The 19,864-nt window shown below is 46.6% G+C and overlaps 1 protein-coding gene across 2 annotated transcripts in view; it reads left to right on the top strand.

The window, feature by feature from the left end:
- nr6a1a (nuclear receptor subfamily 6, group A, member 1a) overlaps positions 1 to 19,864 on the top strand; it is a gene marked incomplete at its 5' end in the record, with an annotated part of 67,038 nt that overhangs the window by 32,402 nt on the left and 14,772 nt on the right. Inside the window, one exon of one of the 2 annotated variants that reach the window (XM_079749510.1) lies at positions 7,064 to 7,087. The exons of the other annotated variant lie outside the window; for it this stretch is intronic. Within the exon in view, the coding sequence (XP_079605636.1) occupies positions 7,064 to 7,087 (24 nt within the window). The remainder of the gene's footprint in view (positions 1 to 7,063; positions 7,088 to 19,864) is intronic. 2 annotated transcript variants of the gene reach the window in all.

Genomic DNA, 19,864 nt, shown 5'->3' with positions numbered 1-19,864 from the left:
CGCTTACCTCAACTGCCAAACGCTTTCAGTTCTTCTTTAAGTCGGAGCGGAAGATTGGAGTGTGAGAAAAAACTTCATCAGCAAAAAAAAAGAGAGGAAAAAACAAAGCATAACGCAGAAAAAAACAAAATTCTTCCATGCGTGAGATGAACTTCGTGCCCCATGGCGGCTGGTATCTGCTGAAATGGGATCAATGTGTGCTTCTCTGTCTCTCTCTCTCTCTGTCACTCTGTCTCTGTCACTGTCTCTCTCTCGCTCTCGCTCTCTCACTCTGTCTGGTTGTCTATGGAGCGCTCTCTTCTCCCGCTTCGCTCTCTGTCTGCATCCAGATTCTCCCCCCCCTTTCCCTGCTTCTGCTCCTCTCTCTCTCTCTCTCTCCTCTCTCTCTCTCTCTCTCTCTCTCTCTCCTCTCTCTCTCTCTCTCTCTCTCTCTCTCTCTCTCTCTCTCTCTCTCTCTCTCTCTCTCTCTCTCTCTCTCTCTCTCCATTCTCACTTCTGCATAGATAAACAAACAGTCACATTCCCACGCACACCAAACCACAAGCGCACGTAGATGCAGGCATGCACGCACTAACACACACATATACATACATACACACACCCACATACACACACTCTGAGAGGAACTAGCCAGACAAAGTAGCCGGCTACTAACTTATTGAACTGCTCCACATTTTCCCTGCGTGCCCTTTATATGAGCCGCTTGACAGACAGGATCCCACCTTGTCATGTGCCGCACTCAGGGCCACCTGATTGGCTGATTCTGCAAGAGCCCGTGGCTAGGGCTCACTGATTGGTGGAAACCTTGGGCCATTGAAAGCAGAACTGCCCTCATTTGAATGGTGGGCTTTGGGGGCGGGGCTAACAGACGGCTGACAGACGGAGGAGAGAGAAGAGAAATAACATTTCTGGAGTTTTTGGCACCGCATCTGAACACAACATATTTATTATTATTCATTGATATTTATTATTCATCATTATTATTCATTACTTCCCCAATAAATCACCATTTTAAAATAGTCATTATCATTGGAGATTTGACTTTTGAAATGAAACATGCTCAGGAAGAATCATTAACAAAAAAATGGAATAATCCATTGATATACAATTATTGTCAGGTTAGTATTATTTGATGCTTTATAATTTTATGTACAACTAAAATATGACAGAGTAGCCCTCAGAAACTGCTTTTTTCTCTGGCCTTATCAGTTTTTCTGTGCCACAATTGAAAAATATTGTATACAAAAAACTGTGTGTGTGTGTAGTCATGTATGTGCGTTTTTTTTCTTTTTTCGGGAGTGTGTATGCGTGCGTTCGTGAATGTGTGTGCAGTTGTCCATGTGCGAATGTACACGCTTACCATATCTTATCCCGCTTCCCTGCACTGCCCCCCTCCCTGCCCCCCTCTCTACCCCCCCGACTCCCTGGGCCATGATGACGACAGCGGGGTAGGGGTTGTGTGGTGCTGAGGGTAGGGCGGGGGTGGAGATGCCTGGAGCTCAGCCAAGTGCTTTCATTCACACCTGATTAGATCACAGCGACCCGGATAGCATCGCCGCACGCTCAGCCCCCCCCCCCCCCCCCCCTCCGACCCCCACCCCCACGCGCACGCTTTTGGTCTCAAAATTACCTCGCTCAGCCACGCACTTCATCCGGCGTTTGGTTCAAGCGCTGACATTTTAAAGCATCAGGATGTCTGAACGCGTTCGAACCCTCAGTGGTAAAAAAAGCCGCGTGTCGCTTCCACTGCCGTCTCCAGTCAGTTAACACGGAGCTGGGGTTCCTCCTGGCGTTGCTGTTACTGGGGCTACTGATGCTAAGAGAGCGTGTCGGCTTCCTCTACTGAGGCTGCATCCTTACAGCAGTCGCTCCTATCCAACGTCTTTTGCAGTGGTTAAGCAGGCAACGTGCACTAGACGTTGGGGTCGGGGTTTGGGCATGGAGCCTTTAGGGCTGGGAGCTGAACACACTAACCACTCGGCCTCTTCTGACCCTTTCTACCGCTATAACGTCTAGAAAACATGGTTTGGGTGACGTTGACGTCTTTATTTAAACATGGACTACATGACATGTGCCGACAAAGTAAAGGTTTGTACTCCAATGTTCTCTGGATTCCTATCAATAACCTATACCATGGTTTTGTATTGTCCTACAATGTTGTGGGACAATTGTAGCGATGTTACTGTGGCTCACAGAAGGCCGCTGGTTGAAGTTATTCGTCCATAGTGTGCTACTAACCTGATTCGTAATAGGTGTTTATACAATTGACATTGGGGGAATTACATCTGTTTAACACATTCATTATTTGGTTAAACACTTTTATACAAAGTGACAAGTGACCAAAGGCATGTTGTTCAGAAGCAGGTGGGGGTGGGTTTGAGGGGGATGCCGTCAGGAATGATGCCAACATTGTCGGCCATACAAGCTACCACTACTCTATCCCTTATCCCCCTGATCTAATCTACAGTATTTGAAGAATAATCTTCTATATGCAGAGGTCCACATACAAACAAGCCAATACCAGGCCCTGGAGGCGCAGGCATCCAGGTAATCAGGTTTGTTGGGGGTCCACGAGCAGCCCATGAGTACAGCCCCGCCCACTCCACTGCTGGGGTGCCAGACTCCCTGTTCGGGGACCACACCCCTTGGCAGCGTACCTAGCTCCGATCAGATCAGATGAAAGCAAAAGCCAATTTCACCGGCCCGCGAGCTACTCTCGCTCACCACACCTCCTCCTCTTCTACTTCATCACCTCTCATGCCGTCACGCCTCGACGTAAACCCCCTGTGTTGTTCGACACGGAAATACCGCGGAAAACTTCATCCGGAACCCGGAGGTTTTATTTAGTGTTTATTTTTCTCGAACGCAGCCCTTTGTAATGCTAATGCCCGCTTAGCGATAGCATCTCCATCGCCACGCTGAGACCTCGCCGCACATGTTCCCGCTGTCAGCCCTGTGGGGTTGGAGCAGAGTATGTAGGGCATGGGGGCTGCGGAGGGGGGGGTAGAAAATCAGTCCCTTGACCCGTTCTCAATGCTGAACAAACGCATCGCACTTCACCAGCAGGGTCTCCTCCGCCCCCCCTTGTGCCCCCCGTTGCCCCCCTGAGTCCGGATGGGATGCACTGATCCCGGACACCTGCGCTGCGTTGCCAGCCTGGCCATCAAGACCACAGTCGTCGTGTGCCCCCCCCCCCCCCCCTAGTCGCTTCTGGTGGGAGCTTACAGCCTTGTTGATGGAAGAGCTCGAAAACCGAGGGATAATATTCACCGGAATTCTCTTAATGTCAACCACCGGATAAAACGGGCCAGGAATGGGTTACAATGTGCTTATCGCCGTTCGTTAACCAAAGTTACATTTTTGCCCTACTTCTTTTGCACGCCGCAAGCCTTCCAAACAAGCCGGCGCACCGCACGTCACTGCGCCCCGATTCAAAGTCAACGGGGTGGGTTATTAATCGCGTGGCATGGCGTTTTGATGGGACCGCACTGTCATGGAGGGATGTGGAGGTGAGAGCCGGCCCAGATCCCGGCCCCGATGAATCCCGTGGCGGTGGGATTTGACCTGGGGGCGGGTGGGGGGGCCAGTGATCACTGAGGTCGACCAACCACCCCGAGCCCAGGAGGACTTTACCCCCTTAGCAGATCTGAGCAGTCATCATGCCGGATCTGGGCCACTCAGGGAAAACTAGGTCACTGTGCTGGGCTGTCACTCGTGTGTATGTGTGTGTGTGTGTGTGTGTGTGTGAGTGTTGAGTGTGCACATCCATGCACAAGTAACATCCAGGACCGTGTGCATTTGTACGTGTAGAAAAATAAATAATAGCGAAAGTAGGACTTTTACGTAAGAGTGGGCAAGGCGCTTCTGTTATGCAGCTCTGCAGATATTCCCGCTGACTGCAGTACTACCCCCTCACCCAACATCCCCCCCCCCCCCCCACAATGAAAGGGGGAGAAAGAGAGAGTCAGGGATGAGACTCCCTCAGTTCAGATCTGTGTGAAGGCTGGGCAGGCAGGAGCGTATTATCAGCCAATGAGCAGAGAGGGAGAGATTAGATGCATGGAGCCTTTGAAGTGTGTTTTCCAACCATTGTACGCCGGCAAATTCCATCAAGTGTTGCGTGGCGCTTCGATAAGCGGCGTGGCGCGTGAATGCCGCAGCATTAAGAAGCCGAAGCAGAATAAGAAAGCCGGCGTTTGAGCAGCGAGATGAAACGCTCCCGAGCTCGGGCGAGTGGAAAATATCCCACCTCATTTCGCCTCTGTCATTCATAAGTGTTTCGTTAGAAATCCACGGATGCTGAAATCAGAATGCACACAGAGTGCCTTAAACTAATGTGAGGCGTGTGGATTATGATTCTTTGTGAAACGCATGAAATGAAAGAAAAAAACGAGGTATCTGCTCTTTCTTTCACCCCTAGCGACACACACACGGTACCTACTGCAGCGAAATCAAACACCACCGGTTTAAACTGTTGGGATTATTTGATCCTTTTTATTCTATTCACAATGAAGCACCTCCTGACTCAGTCCAGCAGCGGTCCAAACTGCTTACCTGAGGACAGCTTAAGTTGAAATGTCTCTCGGGGAAGCAGAAGGTGTCAGGCTTCTCAAGGTTTTTGAGCTGAGCGGTGAATGTTTTCGTCTGAGGTGACCGTTGACTTTGATCTCACTGCCCCGGCTTCGTCTTCCTCTCTCTTCCACTTTGACCTTCACCTCTGCGGTGGTGGGAGGGGGAGGGGGGGGTCTGATGTCAGGTGTTGAAGGGGGGTTGGGAGACGGGCTGTATCTTTGTTTAATGACGGCCCCCCCCCCCAACCCTTTGTTTGTGTGTGTGTGTGTGTGTGTGTGTGTGTGTGTGTCGGGGGACCCCATAATGCCATTAGCTAGACGCTCCCATTCTTCCTTGACAAAAAGCATAACACAGCCTTGTTGCCAACAAGTTCAAATGTCTTAACGAACACAAATCGCTATATCCCTTGAATTATCAGACGCTCCAAACTACTATCAAACAGACCATGATATGAGATAAAATATGATCCAATGTTAATCTACCATAATTTTACATAAATAAAACTGAAAGCCAGAGGTGGTTTTCTGGCTTTCAGCTGCTCCGATATTGAACGCCTACTGTGGTTCAAAAGTAGCCTTCACTTGTTGATGCGGTTTTGGATAAAAGCGTCTTGGTGATTCCTTCCAAATGTTCCAAAGTGGAACCGTCTCGTCCTAGGGGTGTTCCGCACAGTCCCACCCTGTGTGGTTTCACAGAGACCTCTGCTCAGAGTTCTCTGTTCTTTGTCCCCATACCCATCCACCCCTGTGTCCCACCCTAAGGTTCCCACCCCACCCTTTGGTTCCCACCCTATGGTTACCACCCCACCCCGCCAGTGAATTATTGAGCTGTTTCGGGGGAAGCCTTCCCCCTGAGGTGCCGGGGGATATTTTTAGCACTGGAGGCTCCGGGTGGAGGTCTGGGGGAGAGGGACCCCTGTTCTCCTTCTTCTAGCTCAGCTGATGGTCCCCCAATTCTTCCTCTAACTGCTGAGAATCCTCCTCCTCCTCCTCCGCTCTTACATCACTGGATCGGATTATGGGATACAATGTAATTTATTAATCCCAGACTGGAGATGTGGCTGTTCTTCAGGAAGTAACGCACACTGGTAGAAATCGAAAGAGTTAAAACTGAATAAGCACTCCATAACTTAAAGTAGTATCATAGGTACCGACCTATTGAGGGAGAATGAGGGGTTTGTGACGACTTTGTGAGAAGGTTTCGAGAGCTCTAGGGAGCCTGTCTTTATGTCCCATAATCCAGTCGTTGTCATGGAGACAGCTGTGGCGACAGTATCCTAGATTCTGACCTCCATCTTGTTTCCCTCTATGAGCCCATGCAGGGAAGCCTATAGGTATGGCGGACATGTTTTGTGTTTTGATGCAGAGTTATGGTGACAGTGTGCGTGTGTGTGTGCCCCCGCTCTCCCTGAGAATAATTAGTCTGATGCGTTGATAAGCGATAATGCACGCCACAAGGTATAATGGTGCTTGCATAGAATCTCCTTTGTGGTTGTATGGTTCCCAAAGTGTCATGCTACCTCCATGCCTCTCCCACACTCCTCTAACATGGTTCTCTGGAGCGCACGGCATGTATAATTCAAAACGTCTCCATAATTCAGCTTTTGTACCAAATACCCACTTCTTACATCTTCCTCCGTGTGTGTGTGTGTGTGTGTGTGTGTGTGTGTCCGGGCTGATCTGATGCTCAGTGACATATTCAGTCTAATTTGTAGCCTAAAGATGCTAACAGCTGTGGCCTATTTTGTTGTGGTTTATTCCGGTTTGTTCCGGTGATGTCATCGCTTCTGCCTGACTCGCTGGTCAGTGTGAGCCAGGGCGATGTCAGCAAGCTACAGATTTGTTGTGCTCTATATCGACATGGCAATTATAAATCTCTATTTATGTATCTTTTCATCTATTTCTTCATCTGTGCTGGTCTACCTGTTCAGGGAGAGCTCTGGCTAGAATTCCCTTCACGTAACAAGATTATTTGTACCAATTGCAAAACTGAAATATTTGTGCAGTTCAGAACCACAATAGTTGATTGTATTATTGTAAATAGCCACTGTGTTTCACTTCCTTTGGAATAGTAAACCATAATGTAGAGACATAGACACAACACCTGCACTGTGGGTAGTGAGTTGGTTGGACCGTGACACAAACATACCAGAGATGCTACACGCATGCACAGAGCTGTGCAAGACACACAAACACACTTGTCCACGTACACAAACGCGCACACACACGCACACATCTGTGCACGTACGCACACATACCTACCAGTGTTCTGCGGTTAAACAGGCCCAGGCAAGTCAAAGAACGCATCGACTCGGCGGGCAGACTAAACATCGGCCACGTCACAAAACCCAAAAGAAACCGCAATTATCTACCTTCACAATTTAATATCCCTACCTCATGTTGTCCTTGATTTCTTTTGGGTGGTTGTTTGTTGAATGTTGTTGTTAACTTTGCTGTTGACTGATGAGTTTTCTTGTTGTTCTTCTTCACAGATGCCATCAATGACAGCCAGCTTGGTGAGTACATTCCATACTTCTAATACCGACTCTAGCGACTCTACCATAGCAAAGTACTGCTACAAAATTGAGTATTAATATTCCCCCAACTGGATTCAAAGTACTTTGATTAGCCAATCACGGAATAACTGTTTTTAAAATGCTTTTCCTTAATGGCACATCAAAATACTTGTTCGATTTGTTGTAATTTGAGTTTTGTCGTCCAATAGTTGCAGCAGTCATCTCCTTTATTCTCAAATTGGTTGTGATATCAGCACATCCCTAACCACAAATCGTATCAGACTCATAATAGATCTGTATAGGAGTCGGTATGTACTCTACCTACCCAACGAGGTGGTGGCGGTCCGTGAATGGGATGGTTTAGTCTTATGCAGGGGGTTGCCGAGGCATTTCCACATGGGCTTCTCAAACTGGAGCCCTCGGTTCCAGCTGGCTGCCGTGTTCGTGGCGATACGGCTGCCAACTAGAGGTTCCTAAACGGTACTTAGGACCAAACAGATGCCTGGCGAGTTAGTGTGTCAGTGTGCCAGCTGGCCTGTGTCTAAAAACAATGCACGAAATCCTAAAACTATCGGGAGGGAGATCATTTTAGGATTTCTTAAATTGTTTTTTAAGGTTTATTTGTACCCATCAGTTTGTGATTAACTGAATCGGGGCGATTATTTTGTGTGTGATTGATTGTTTCCCAGCTTGAATCTCGTCGTGTGCGAGGCAACCGTTGTCCCAGTTGCCGGTTCGCTTTAGTCTGCTAGCGTACAGACCTACAGTAGTCCTCCTCAAAACCCCCCATCACCTTCAGAATACGACCGGTGACTCCCCCAACCACCCCGCCACCCTGATTAGATGTCTCGCTCGGTTGTAATGACAGAATTGTGTTCCTGTTGGTTCCTTCTGCTGCTGCTGCTGCAGAGAGTATAGCCTAATGGTAGCGTTAGGCTAATGGTAGCGTCAGCCTACGCAGTGTGTCATTAGCGCATCTCTTCTAGCGTAGCTTAGCGTGCAGCTAAGACTGTCATTCCACCGCGGGGGTGAAATCACAGGGCACTGGCGGCTTGACAGTCACACCGGTGCCGATGATTCCCGCCTTCTCCCCGCCTGCGCTTTACATCCTGAGGGTAACTAGCAGCCATATTAACATCCTCAGGCTAATCAGCAGCTATATTAACATTCTCAGGCTAGCTAGGGGCTATATTAACATCCTCAGGCTAACAAGCAGCTATATAATATCATCAGGCTAGCTAGGGGCTATATTAACAACTTCAGGCTATCTATCCCGTAGGATAACTAGCCACTATATTAACAATCCCCAGGCAAGCCAGCCTCTATGTTAGCATAATTTAGGCTAACCAGCAGTTCAATTAACATCTCCATTCTGACTGGCGGTCAACAAGCAGCCATCTTAACATCCCCAGTGTAACTAGAGGCTCACAAGCAGCCTTTTTTCCACCACAAAGCTAACTATCTGCTATATTGGGATGGAGGTTTCTCTGTGACATTTGACGGGGGGAAAGGCAAACAGAAGTCAACCAGAGTCCCTTCCGTCATCGATGGGGGCGCCGATACTGAGATTGTTTAAGGAAAAAAAAAATGCAATTTGAAACGATCCGCTTATCCGCTGACCCCGATTGGGTGATTCACGGTTATCACGTTGGCGATTAGCTGGGCTAGCGCATGAGCTATCATAGCGCCTCCGCTAATCTGCTTTGATTATTAGCCTAAGCCTTCCACGGCTGGCTACTGAGTTGATTACTGGAAAAATTACGCTGTGCTTAATATTTGTATTAATATGTCTGTGATTGCTTGTTGTCCAACTAATAATTGCTCCGGGAATGTTTCTTTGGTTATTAATAACGGTCCATACACCCACACAGGGTATTCATCATGAACGTTGTTCATGTACCATATCGTGTACATCGTTGACTTTGTCCTCGTGTCTCTGCACGATACACAACTCTACACATATTGTCCTATATCGGTCACAGCAGTGTTTGGTCTTTTTAGTTTTATTTTTTCACAAGCATCCACATCTCTACCCTGCAGGGTGGATTTCACGGGGCTAAGCCGGCCAGGGTGTATTAGCGGAGCTGGAAGGCCCACTGCCAGTCCCTGAGACATGGATCCTTTCTGATCCCTGATGAGCAGCGTCTTAGCAAAGCTGTCGAACGACTCTTAAGTCAGGCAGAGTCAAGGGAATCATTAAACAGCAGAGCGTGTCCACCCTCTCGCTCACATACATACACACGCGCACGCAAACACAGAAAGACACACACACGCAAACACACACAGAGCATCTTTCAACTCCTTATTTCCTGTGACCTTTTTCCGCGGCGTCTGCTAACGCTGCCCTTCGGAGCGAGGTGTGTCGTGTTGTGTACGGGTGATGTGGTGGTGTTTCAGCGGTCATGTTGGTATTTGCACTGACAGCAGCCTGTGCTGATTTTTATTGGAGCTAACTGGAGCAGCAGAATAAAGGCTGCTCACTACGTTCACAGCTCTTCTGCTACAGGTCGCACGCAACGTTCACGCTTCTACTGCTGGCCCCGCTCTATATCCTGTAGGCTCTACATCTGCTGCAGGCCCTGCTCAAAGTTCATGGTTCTTCTGCTTCTGGCCCTGCTCTAAGTTCATGGTTCTTCTGCTGCAGGCCCTGGCCTGAGTTCATGGTTCTTCTGCTACTGGCCCTGCTCTAAATTCATGGTTCTTCTGCTGCAGGCCCTGGCCTGAGTTCATGGTTCTTCTGCTGCAGGCCCTGGCCTGAGTTCATGGTTCTTCTTCTGCAGGCCCTGGCCTGAGTTCATGGTTCTTCTGCTACTGGCCCTGCTCTAAGTTCATGGTTCTTCTGCTACTGGCCCTAGCCTGAGTTCATGGTTCTTCTGCTACAATGTCTGGCCTGAGTTCATGGTTCTTCTGCTACCGGGCCTGGCCTAAGTTCACGGTTCTTCTGCTACCGGGCCTGGCCTAAGTTCACGGTTCTTCTGCTACAACGCCTGGCCTAAGTTCAGTATTTTTCTGCTACAGGCCATGGCCTAAGTTCACGGTTCTTCTGCTACAACGCCTAGCCTAAGTTCAGCCTTCTTCTGCTACAGGCCCTGGCCTAAGTTCACGGTTGTGCTGCTATGGGCCGCGTGGTGCGTTCACGGTGACTCTGCTACAGGCTGTGAGCGTGAAGAGAAGTAATTCCATCTGACATTTCTGGAGCAGGGAGAGGAGGAGGAGGAGAACTGGACAAGGGAAGGAGAGAGAGGAGGGGGGTGGATAGATGGGGGCAGAGGAGGGAAGAGTAGAGGAGGGTGAGAGTGGGGTTGTTGGGGGGGGGGGGGGGGGGGCTGAAGAGAATGGTGGGGGGAGGAGAGGAGGGAGGGGGAGAGAAGAGTCAGGGGTGGAGAGAGGGAGAGCTGATTGAGTGAAGGGATAGAGAGAGCGTTCATAGATAGTGGAGAGAAGGGGGATAAATTGCCAGAGGAGGAGGAGGGGGGTTGTTAAAAGAGATGGAGGGATGGATGGAGATGATGCGGAGAGGAGGAAGGGGGCCATGGACGTTAGCTGGATGTGAACTAAGCTCTCATGGAGATCGTAAGGGACGGCTCCAATGAGCTGAACAGCCAACCATGTATTCATATACATTATATTAATAGGTTTTTAATATGTACTTTAAAGTTGTGTTTGTGTGGTTAGAGGTGGTGTGGGCTTCCACTGAGCTGCTTGTCCATCAAACAGATTCAACCATTGGCTGACAAATTGTGCCGTAGAAGATATTATATTTTAAATATGATGGCAAATTTTAGGTTTGTGTTTCTACAAGATTCTAGTTCAGGTCTTTGTGTTGTACAATGAAATTAATGGGAATTATTGGCCTTTGGCCCAGCAAGTGTGCAAACAAGCACACACACGAGCGCGCGCTTGCCTGCCTGACACACACGCACACGCACACACATACACGATCGCACGCACGCCGAGCCATGCAAACAAATAAACATCAATGGCAAAAGCAAATGGAAGGAGAGAGATGGGAAAGGGAGAGAGGAGAGGGAGAGATGACAGGTGGAGGAGAGAGCGAGGGAGGGGGAGAGAGGAACAGGGGGCGAGAGAGTTAGGATCCAAGTGTAATTTGACAGCCTCTCTCTCCTAGCGAGGTAATGTGTGTTAGGGGGCGTGCGGCGGAGCTGCGGCGCTAACCTGTCATTAGCAACATGGCTGACAGGAAGGAGAGGGATAACAACATCGAGACGACAGAGATACCGCAGCTCTGCTTGTCTTTTGGAAGAGAAAAAGGAGAGAGGGAGGGCTAACAACGTTCCTGTACCTTCCTGGTCACGGCGTCCTTTGGAAAGATACAGATTTTATTTTTGTTACGTGGACGAATTATTTTATTTTTAAATTCTGTATATTTTAATAAAGTTTAACCAGTCAAGGACACTGGGGACACAGTTGTTTGTCTGTATGATCAAGGACATTCAACCAAAGAAACACACTGGTGTATATGATGAAGAACCTTTTCTAGATCAGCCATGGGATGATGGGGTGATGGAGGGATGATAGGAGGGTGGTCTACACTGTAAATCTGACATCAGATCACCAGGACCTGGCTATTTTGTATGATTGTCCATTTAGTGTGATTGGCACCGAAGGACTTGCATTCCAGCACATAAGAAATGGATAATAAAAAGGTTATACACATTTGATCATCTTTGGGACACAGAAAAACATTTTAAGGTAGACTTTGTGTTCAATAATCCTATTTTGTTCCACATCTAATTGGAAACGGAACACAGAACACAAAACAGAATTGTTATAGGCCTGTTGATATTCTTATCAGGAATATGTATGTTTTGCCTCAACCAACAATTTAATTTGACATTTGCAAATAAATAATTTACGATGTAAAACATATAATTCTTGATGTTTAAATTCCAAATGTTCCTCCTTATGTCATTTTGAGATTTAATATGATTATTAATAAATAGATTTAGTAGCAAAGGTACAATTATGAAACCTAGAAAGGCCAAAATGAGGAATGGGCCTTGCCAGAACAGGCTGTAAGGATTCTGAACTATGTTTAAAAGGCAAGTTGTTACAGGTTCAAAGTAATCGTTGCTTTTGTCCGAACAAAGGCGAAAATGTTATTATAAAATCTGCTTGTAATCTCTGGTCTGGCTGACGGCGCACTCTAGTGGTATATTTTTCTAACTGCAGGCACTCACTGCACTCGACTCCAGCTTTATCAAATCAAAGGGCTCTATTGGCATAAAAAACATTGACATTGAAAAAGCAAAACAAATGTCAATTAGAAAATGGAAGAACTAATACAAATTAAAAAATTGCAATGCAGTTATATAAAGACAATACAATAAAAAGCTACAAATGTCCATTCTATGTGTGAGGTGGGTTTTCTTCAAAATCTTAACCCCCACTCACTTCCTTACGTTTTCAGCTGTTTACAAAGGCATTGTTCATGCCGTTCCACCCACCCCCAGCCCCTGTTCGGAAGCACAGTTGTGTTAATTATACTCAGGCATTACTCCGTAAGAACACTGCTAATGAAGATATGCTAATGCTATTAAGATAGCCCTATCATGAATATGAAAGGACTGGCTGCTATTGCAATGTTCAAGTCAAATTATAATATTAGTCGTAGTATAATAGTTCAACCATAGCAATAATATTACGACTCAAGTCATTTTATTTGTTCTCTGTATCATATTTAAACTGAAAGTTTATCCTTAAAATCTGTCCATTCATTCTCCCATTCAACCTCTGTGTGAGCCTCAGGGAGAAGGGGAATATTGGATATAAAATACTATAAGAGAGTTGAGATAGCTGGTCAAAAGCTTTCTTCTCTGGTTTTAATTGGCAAACAAAGTTATAAATAGTCACCTAAACCCCGTCTTGGATAGAATTACAAATGAATAATTAATAGGGGTGTGTGTTTGTGTATGTGTGCTGTCATTGAAATGTATTGTGTCGTGTATCAATGTTAAGAGTCATTACGTTTCAGGGACCCATAGTATGGGGGGTAGGGCGGTGGAGCTGCTAGGGCGTTGACTGAATTAGTAAATTGTTCAATAGTAATACTGTTAGAAGGCTACTTATACCCTAAGTCTTAAGTGTGTGTGTACCATCCTGTCTTTGTGTCCCTTCACTGTGTTCATGTGTAAATCCCTTAATTGGTATTCAGCAATTCTGTCAGAAGATTAGTAAAAAAACAATTCAGCCATATAAGCTGACCTCACCTATCAAATTCTGTCCCTTCACTGTGTGTGTGTGTGTGTGTGTGTGTGTGTGTGTGTGTGTGTGTGTGGCCCTTGAGCAACCTCCATTTTGTGTGGCTCCTGAGTGGGTTTGGCCCCTGAGGTTTGGGAGTGCCAAACAACTAGAGAGGTGGGTTGGTCTAGTTTTTCCTGCGAGTCTTTGTCTCAGGGGAGGGGGCCAGAGGACAGCTGAGCGGCCCGTGTGGGGCTCAAACAAAAGGAGGAGCCTTTGTTAATCTAATGTTTAGTGAAATGCAAAAAAGCTAAATTACAAATAAGCACATTTGAAATGACACTGCACGGCATTAGCATTTTAGCTAACTTTGGGGCTCCTCTTTGTTTTAGAGAGAGTGGGCCGGGGGGGGGGGGGGGGGGCAGAGAGAAGGTCAAGAACAGAATAACAATGTAGAGTAAGAATAGTGCATTTCCTCAGGCACTTTCAGGTTTAAATCCGTGAAACTTTACTTTCCCTGGCTAAATAACTGCTTTTATATTCTGACCATTAAAATATGTATTATGCGTTTAATGGAACCTTTTTTACGATTTAGATTTATTTGGATTATTAAGAATCAAATGTATTTTTACAAATAATTATACACATTTTTCTGTCAATTCTGTTTAAATAATTTTTTCTCTTTTTTAATTATTGATAATTAGCATTTAATCAAGGATTATGGGTTCACCCATCTCGATCACTTGGATAATAAAATGACTAATTATCTCTTTTTCAACTTTAAAAGAAAGATGGATGAATTCTATGGTATACCTTTATTCCCGTGTTTCTTTTGTTCATATATAATCGTCTTTAAGCAGAGTTAAGAGATAAGATAGACTGCAGATATGATTTAGTCCTGCAACTTGGATAATATACTGTATATTACGTTTCAAACCTTTGAATCTATGGTACCGTTTGCTTTTAAAGCAAGGTTGTTCTGAGTCCAAGGCTCCACAGAATCATAATCATTCTATTCAACCGACACAATATTGGCATAACCCTTGAGAGATATCAATTTGAGCCTTATAATAAAGTGATTTCAAAGATTTTAAAACACTCAAACTCCTTTATCCGGCAGTCATAGAGCGCTAGTTCACATCATTTGGACCGCAGGGAGGTTTTCCTCTGAAAATCGCATTTGTCTCATTTTATCATTACCTTTTCATGGAACAAAAATCCTTGAGGCAAATTTACCCTCTCATAGTGTTATCTCCTTCCAACATTCACAACTCCCTGCAGCCCCCTGCTTATTTCTGATCCCCCGCTCCATGGTGGCTCGTGAGTGGATAAACCCCCCCCCCCCCCCCCCTGTCACAACCACCACCGGCTCCGCAGACCAGCGGCATCTCCTAGTGTGGGCCCAGTTGACGACCCTAACTGTCCCTGGTCGCTTGCTGGCACTTCAAGGTTAACCGCAACGTCGTGGGGGATTATTCTGTTCATCTCGGCCACGTGGGAGAGGGAATGAGTCGCGGTCAAGGGTGACATATGGCTACTTCCCATGCACCCCCCCCCCCTTGATCTTCAGTTGGTATCGACAGGGACATCATACGCTCCTGGGGAATAAGGCATCAACACAAACGGCCTTCCACATCCAGAGTCATAAAATGAATGATCTGTTCCATGTAGGAAGTCCTTTCTCGCTTGTTGAATCTTTGACTTTTAAACCCTTTGAGCAGGCGGCCATGTTTTGGGTGAATCCCAGAAGATAGTTGACCGGCCTCGACCCTCCGCTTGTGCAGCGCCAAAAAAACAAGCGTTTTGATGCATTGGAGAGGCGAGTGCGGTAGCGCAGCAGATTACGCGCGCCGCATCAGCGACTGTAAGCCGTACGGTGCACTGACTTATGGCAGCAGGCGGCAGGCTTAATGTGGAGGAGCAACAGGAGCAGGGAGCTTGGGCTGTGCTTTTTAAATGCATAACATCTGTTGCCGGTGATACTTGGTTTCCGAAATGCAACCGATTATTTACCAAAGGCTAACCGCCCATCCGTTCCTTTCTTTCCTACTGGTACCGGAATTATTTAAACAACCACATTAGAGTCTGTCTCGCTTGGTAGTGGTTCATAGTAAAAAGCTTGATTATCTCTTAAAGGGGCCATGGTTATTAGCATTGGCAGGTCCATGGGGAGGGGGTTTCTGAGCTCGGTAGGGGGGGTGAGTGGGTGTGAGTAGCTAGCAGTAGCATTAGCATTTACAGGGTGGAGCTCTGGCCGATGGGTACGGGGGTTGGGGGGTGGGCGGCTGAGTGCTCTGAGCAGGACCGGTGTGTCCGCTAGTCTGATACTGGGTTCATTCAGAGAGGAGCCAGGTTAAGTTGTGAGATTCAAGCCCCCTGAAGGGAGTCTGGGGGAGAGAGTTTTTCGTGGGAGTGTGTCTCTCCTAGAGCAGCGCTGGATGTGTCTCAGTTTGTACCCCTGTCCCGTTCTCTGGGGGGGGTCAAGGAAGAGGACCCGCTGGACGGTAAGAACGTTTTTACTGAGGCGTGTTTTAATAAAAGCTTGTTATTCAGACCTTGTATTAATGGACCATCATGTCTTGGTAAGAGCTTGTATAAAGGCGTGTTACCGTGTCATCCAGACCCAACATACGGTCTGACAAGGAACAGCGGTAAAAGCTGGACCCACATCGAAATTGTTCTCCCCGTTGTCGATTCATCCATTCAACCTTATTCACCAAGGTCCTTATTTATTTATTTTTAAAGGTTTCCATACTTTCAGCCATTAAACAACTAGCTGCATAAAGTCAGCTCGCCACTCCCTGAATGGAGTGGCTCAATTAGTTATGTGTCTGTGTGTTTTGTCAGCTTGAAACTGTTTATGCTTGGTGGTGCACTTTGGTCCTCTAATGCAGCCCTAGGCTAGCTAGGGGGTGGGGGGCTGGGGAGGCTAATTTGGGTGAGGGGGGTGTATTGTTGAGCGGTAGGGAAAAGAGGACTATCAGTTCTACCCAGATAACCCCTAGCTGTCATTGGAGCTCAAGCCAAGCCATGACCCCTGGGGGTGAACTCTGTTGGTCATGTGACCAGGCAGTGAAGAGACCAGTATGGCTCACGGCTCTCACAGTGACCAGAGAGCTCCAAGCTGCAGAGGAGAGAGGCTGCTGGAGAGAGAGACACAGAGGAAGAGATAGAGAAAGGGAGAGAGAGCAAGACAGGAAGAATCATGAGGCCAAGGCTTGCACGCCTCAGGGCTCCCTCTCTAGTGAACTACAAGCTTTAATGGACTGTGGGCAGACTAGAAGAAGAATGAGATGGATACATGGGAAGGTAAGGATTAAATTCACACACCGGGGGTTGGCGAGAGAGAGAGAGAGAGAGAGAGAGAGAGAGAGAGAGAGAGAGAGAGAGAGAGAGAGAGAGAGAGAGAGAGAGAGAGAGAGAGAGAGAGAGAGAGAGAGAGAGAGAGAGAGAGAGAGAGAGAGAGAGAGAGAGAGAGAGAGAGAGAGAGAGAGAGAGAGAGAGAGAGAGAGAGAGAGAGAGAGAACTGTATGTGTTGGGTAGAGGCTTCTGACTTCTGAATGAATTTATGAGCTTGCCCTGCCGTTGATTATATTACCATAATGTCAAATATTTGTTTCCTGTTTTTCTGGAAAAATTTTACATGTCACAGAATTTACATGTCAGCCTATTTACATATGGATAATAAAGTGAGGCAACGTTGAGCAAAACAACGTTGGATGTTTTTGTATTCTATCCGATTACAAGAAGTTTGTCCTTGGAACGCTTTAGCCTCACTCAAGGAAAACAATTTGTGTTTTTTATCCCCAAGCTTACCTCGGCACTTGAGGGATTTTTTTTTTAAAACCTTTTTTCCACATTAACAGCCTCTGCCTTGGAGCGTTGTGTTGTTATTTGTGCGTGTGGAGGACTGATGGGGAGTCTAGGTGCTGTAAAGAACTGTTCTCTACATTATTGATCTCTATTGGGCTTTTGTTGCCCATCTGGAAAATGGTTTGTCCCTAGTCAGCAGTGTTTATGTGAAGGGCCAGTAGAAACACACCAACAGGAGCCCCCAAGGGCCCTGCTGGGGTCACCCACACGTCCACCCCTCACCACATTTCTGTGTTTAATTTAAATAAGCGAAACTGACAAATTTCAGTACTGCATTTGTTTATGCATTTGGTATTTTTTTTCTGTTTCTTTCTTTCTTCCCTTCAATTGTTTTTACATTTTATTTTATTTTCATTTTTTCTTTTAATTATCTTGCTATTTCTTGAAAACAGCATATTGAGTCATTCACTCACTACCATTCTCTACTATATTCTAAACTCTAAACATCCCATATCGTCTACACCTAGTGTTCCCTTTTCTTGGGTTCTGGCTACACTATGAGGAAGCATTTTAGGACACTACAAGCCTGTATGGGGAAGCTTGTTACTGTGTCTTCACAATTCCGCTAGGCTAGCATCTTCACTAGCCTGCTAGGATAGGATCTTCTCTAATTCCCTTGGCTAGCATCATCGCCAGTCGGCTAGGCTAATGACTGTGCTAGTTCGCTTGGCTAACGTCTTTGCTAGTCGGCTAGGCTAATGACTGTGCTAGTTCGCTTGGCTAACGTCTTTGCTAGTCCGCTAGGCTAGTGATTGTGCTAGTACACTTTGCTAACGTCTTCACTGGTCTGCTATTGTCATGGCTGGTCTGTAAGGATAGTGTCAGAAAGCCAAGCATCCCTCACAAGCACCACCCCTCCCTCACAACACGTCACTCCCATCAGGAAACACATCCCCCCTCCTCACCCCTGCCCCATTCTTTTCTCTTTCATTCTCTCTTCCTTTTATATCTGCCTTTCTTTCAATCAGCATATTCAGTCAATTGCCCATGGCCATTTGCTACTATTCTTTACTCTAAATATCCAATATAATCTGCAGCTAGTCTTTTCTTATCTTGGGTCCTGGCTACACAATGAGACAGCAGTCATGGAGACAATAAACATGTATGGGAAACCTTTGTACTGTATGTCTTTTCAAAAGGCTAGAGTCTTCGCTAGTTTGCTTGTCTAGCGTCTTTCTGGTCCCCTAGCCTAGTGTCTACTTGATTCAACATGGCTATTGCTTGGCTTATTCGCTAGGTTAGCGTCTTCACTAGTCCACTAGGCCAGTGTCTTCGCTAGTCCACTAGGCCAGTGCTTTCGCGAGTCCACTAGGCCAGTGTCTTTGCTAGTCCACTAGGCCACTGTCTTTGCTGGTTTGCTTGACCAGTGTCTTTGCTAGTTTGCTTGGCTAGTGTCTTTTCTAGTCACTTGGCTAGCGTCTTTGCTATAGTCTGCTAGGCTGAAGCCTTTACTAGTCACTTGGCTAGCGTCTTTGCTGGTTGCTTGGCTAGCATCTTCACTAGTGTCTCAGCTAGTCTGCCAGGTTAAGATACTCTGTAGTCCTTCATCATGCTAAGACGCTAACCATGCTCCCCCCACCGCCCATAACCACCACCCCTCCACATTCTTGTCAGAGGAAAGAATGTGTGTGCATGTGCCTGCGGGTGTGCGTAGATAAGTAGGTGCATCTGAAAGAGGAGGAGATGGAAAGGAGCAGAGGAGGAGAGAGGGAGATGGAGATTAAACTACAGGCAGCAGCATAGCCTGGTGTGTTGTTTTTTTTGCGGGTGTGTTGGATCTGTGCGGTAGCAGTAATGTGTAGATCAATAAGGGGGTGGAAGGAGGGGGGGCTGCTTACCTATAAATAGCCCCTGAGTTAACCCTCAGCATGGCAGCCATTTTCTCTTTCCTTCTTCCTCCACTTCATCCGCTTTTTTGATTTCCTCTCCCTGTACTGTAACACAACTGAGAGGCGTGCAAGTTGCTTTTCATTTATTTGTTATTTGACCTGACCTAACCTTACACACGGTGTGAAAATATTCAGCTCTCTTTTCCAACGGTGTATTATCCCCACTGGCCCCTCCCCCTGTGTAAACACACACCACACACACTTGTATATACCATGCTAATACCATGGTATCATTAATGCATAGCAGTAATGGAGTGTGTTCCAATGATCTGACAAATGTCCGATATTTCAACATATATATGTGTAATACAGGAAATACCTACATGTAAACTCATCAACAATTTATACATGCAAACCATGTTGGGATTTAAAATGTTTAGTCACCTACAGATAAGCCTGCATACATACACAACATCACCATTGGTGTAAGGTAGCTATTTCTACTGAGAAGGAAAAAACACTTGGCTTCTCTTTCACAACTGTGAAATACATACACCTCCACTGCTGTAACAACTCTATTCTATTCCACAATAAACCAACGTATTGAACATGATCCTTCAGTTAACATCTTCTACATATAACCGATCTTTCTCTGTGTTAATGATCTGGCCCCAGTCCTGGCTGAGACAGGCAAGCGGTGTAGGGGGATGGTCGGAATGGGGGTTAGGGTGGGAGTCATGGTGGTGGGGCTGGTTAAGACGGAGCCAGGGTGTATCTTATCTTGACGGCCAACGTCAACAGGTTACCATTGTCATCTGGAATATGTGGAACTCCATGGAAGTTTTTGGTATTAGCATGACAATGGGGGGAGGCA

Source organism: Pollachius pollachius, assembly GCF_949987615.1.
Source record: "Pollachius pollachius genome assembly, chromosome: 1".
Classification (NCBI taxonomy): Eukaryota; Metazoa; Chordata; class Actinopteri; order Gadiformes; family Gadidae; genus Pollachius; species Pollachius pollachius.
The sequence above is the reverse complement of the archived record's forward strand: the minus strand, read 5'-3'. Positions and strand labels throughout refer to the sequence as shown.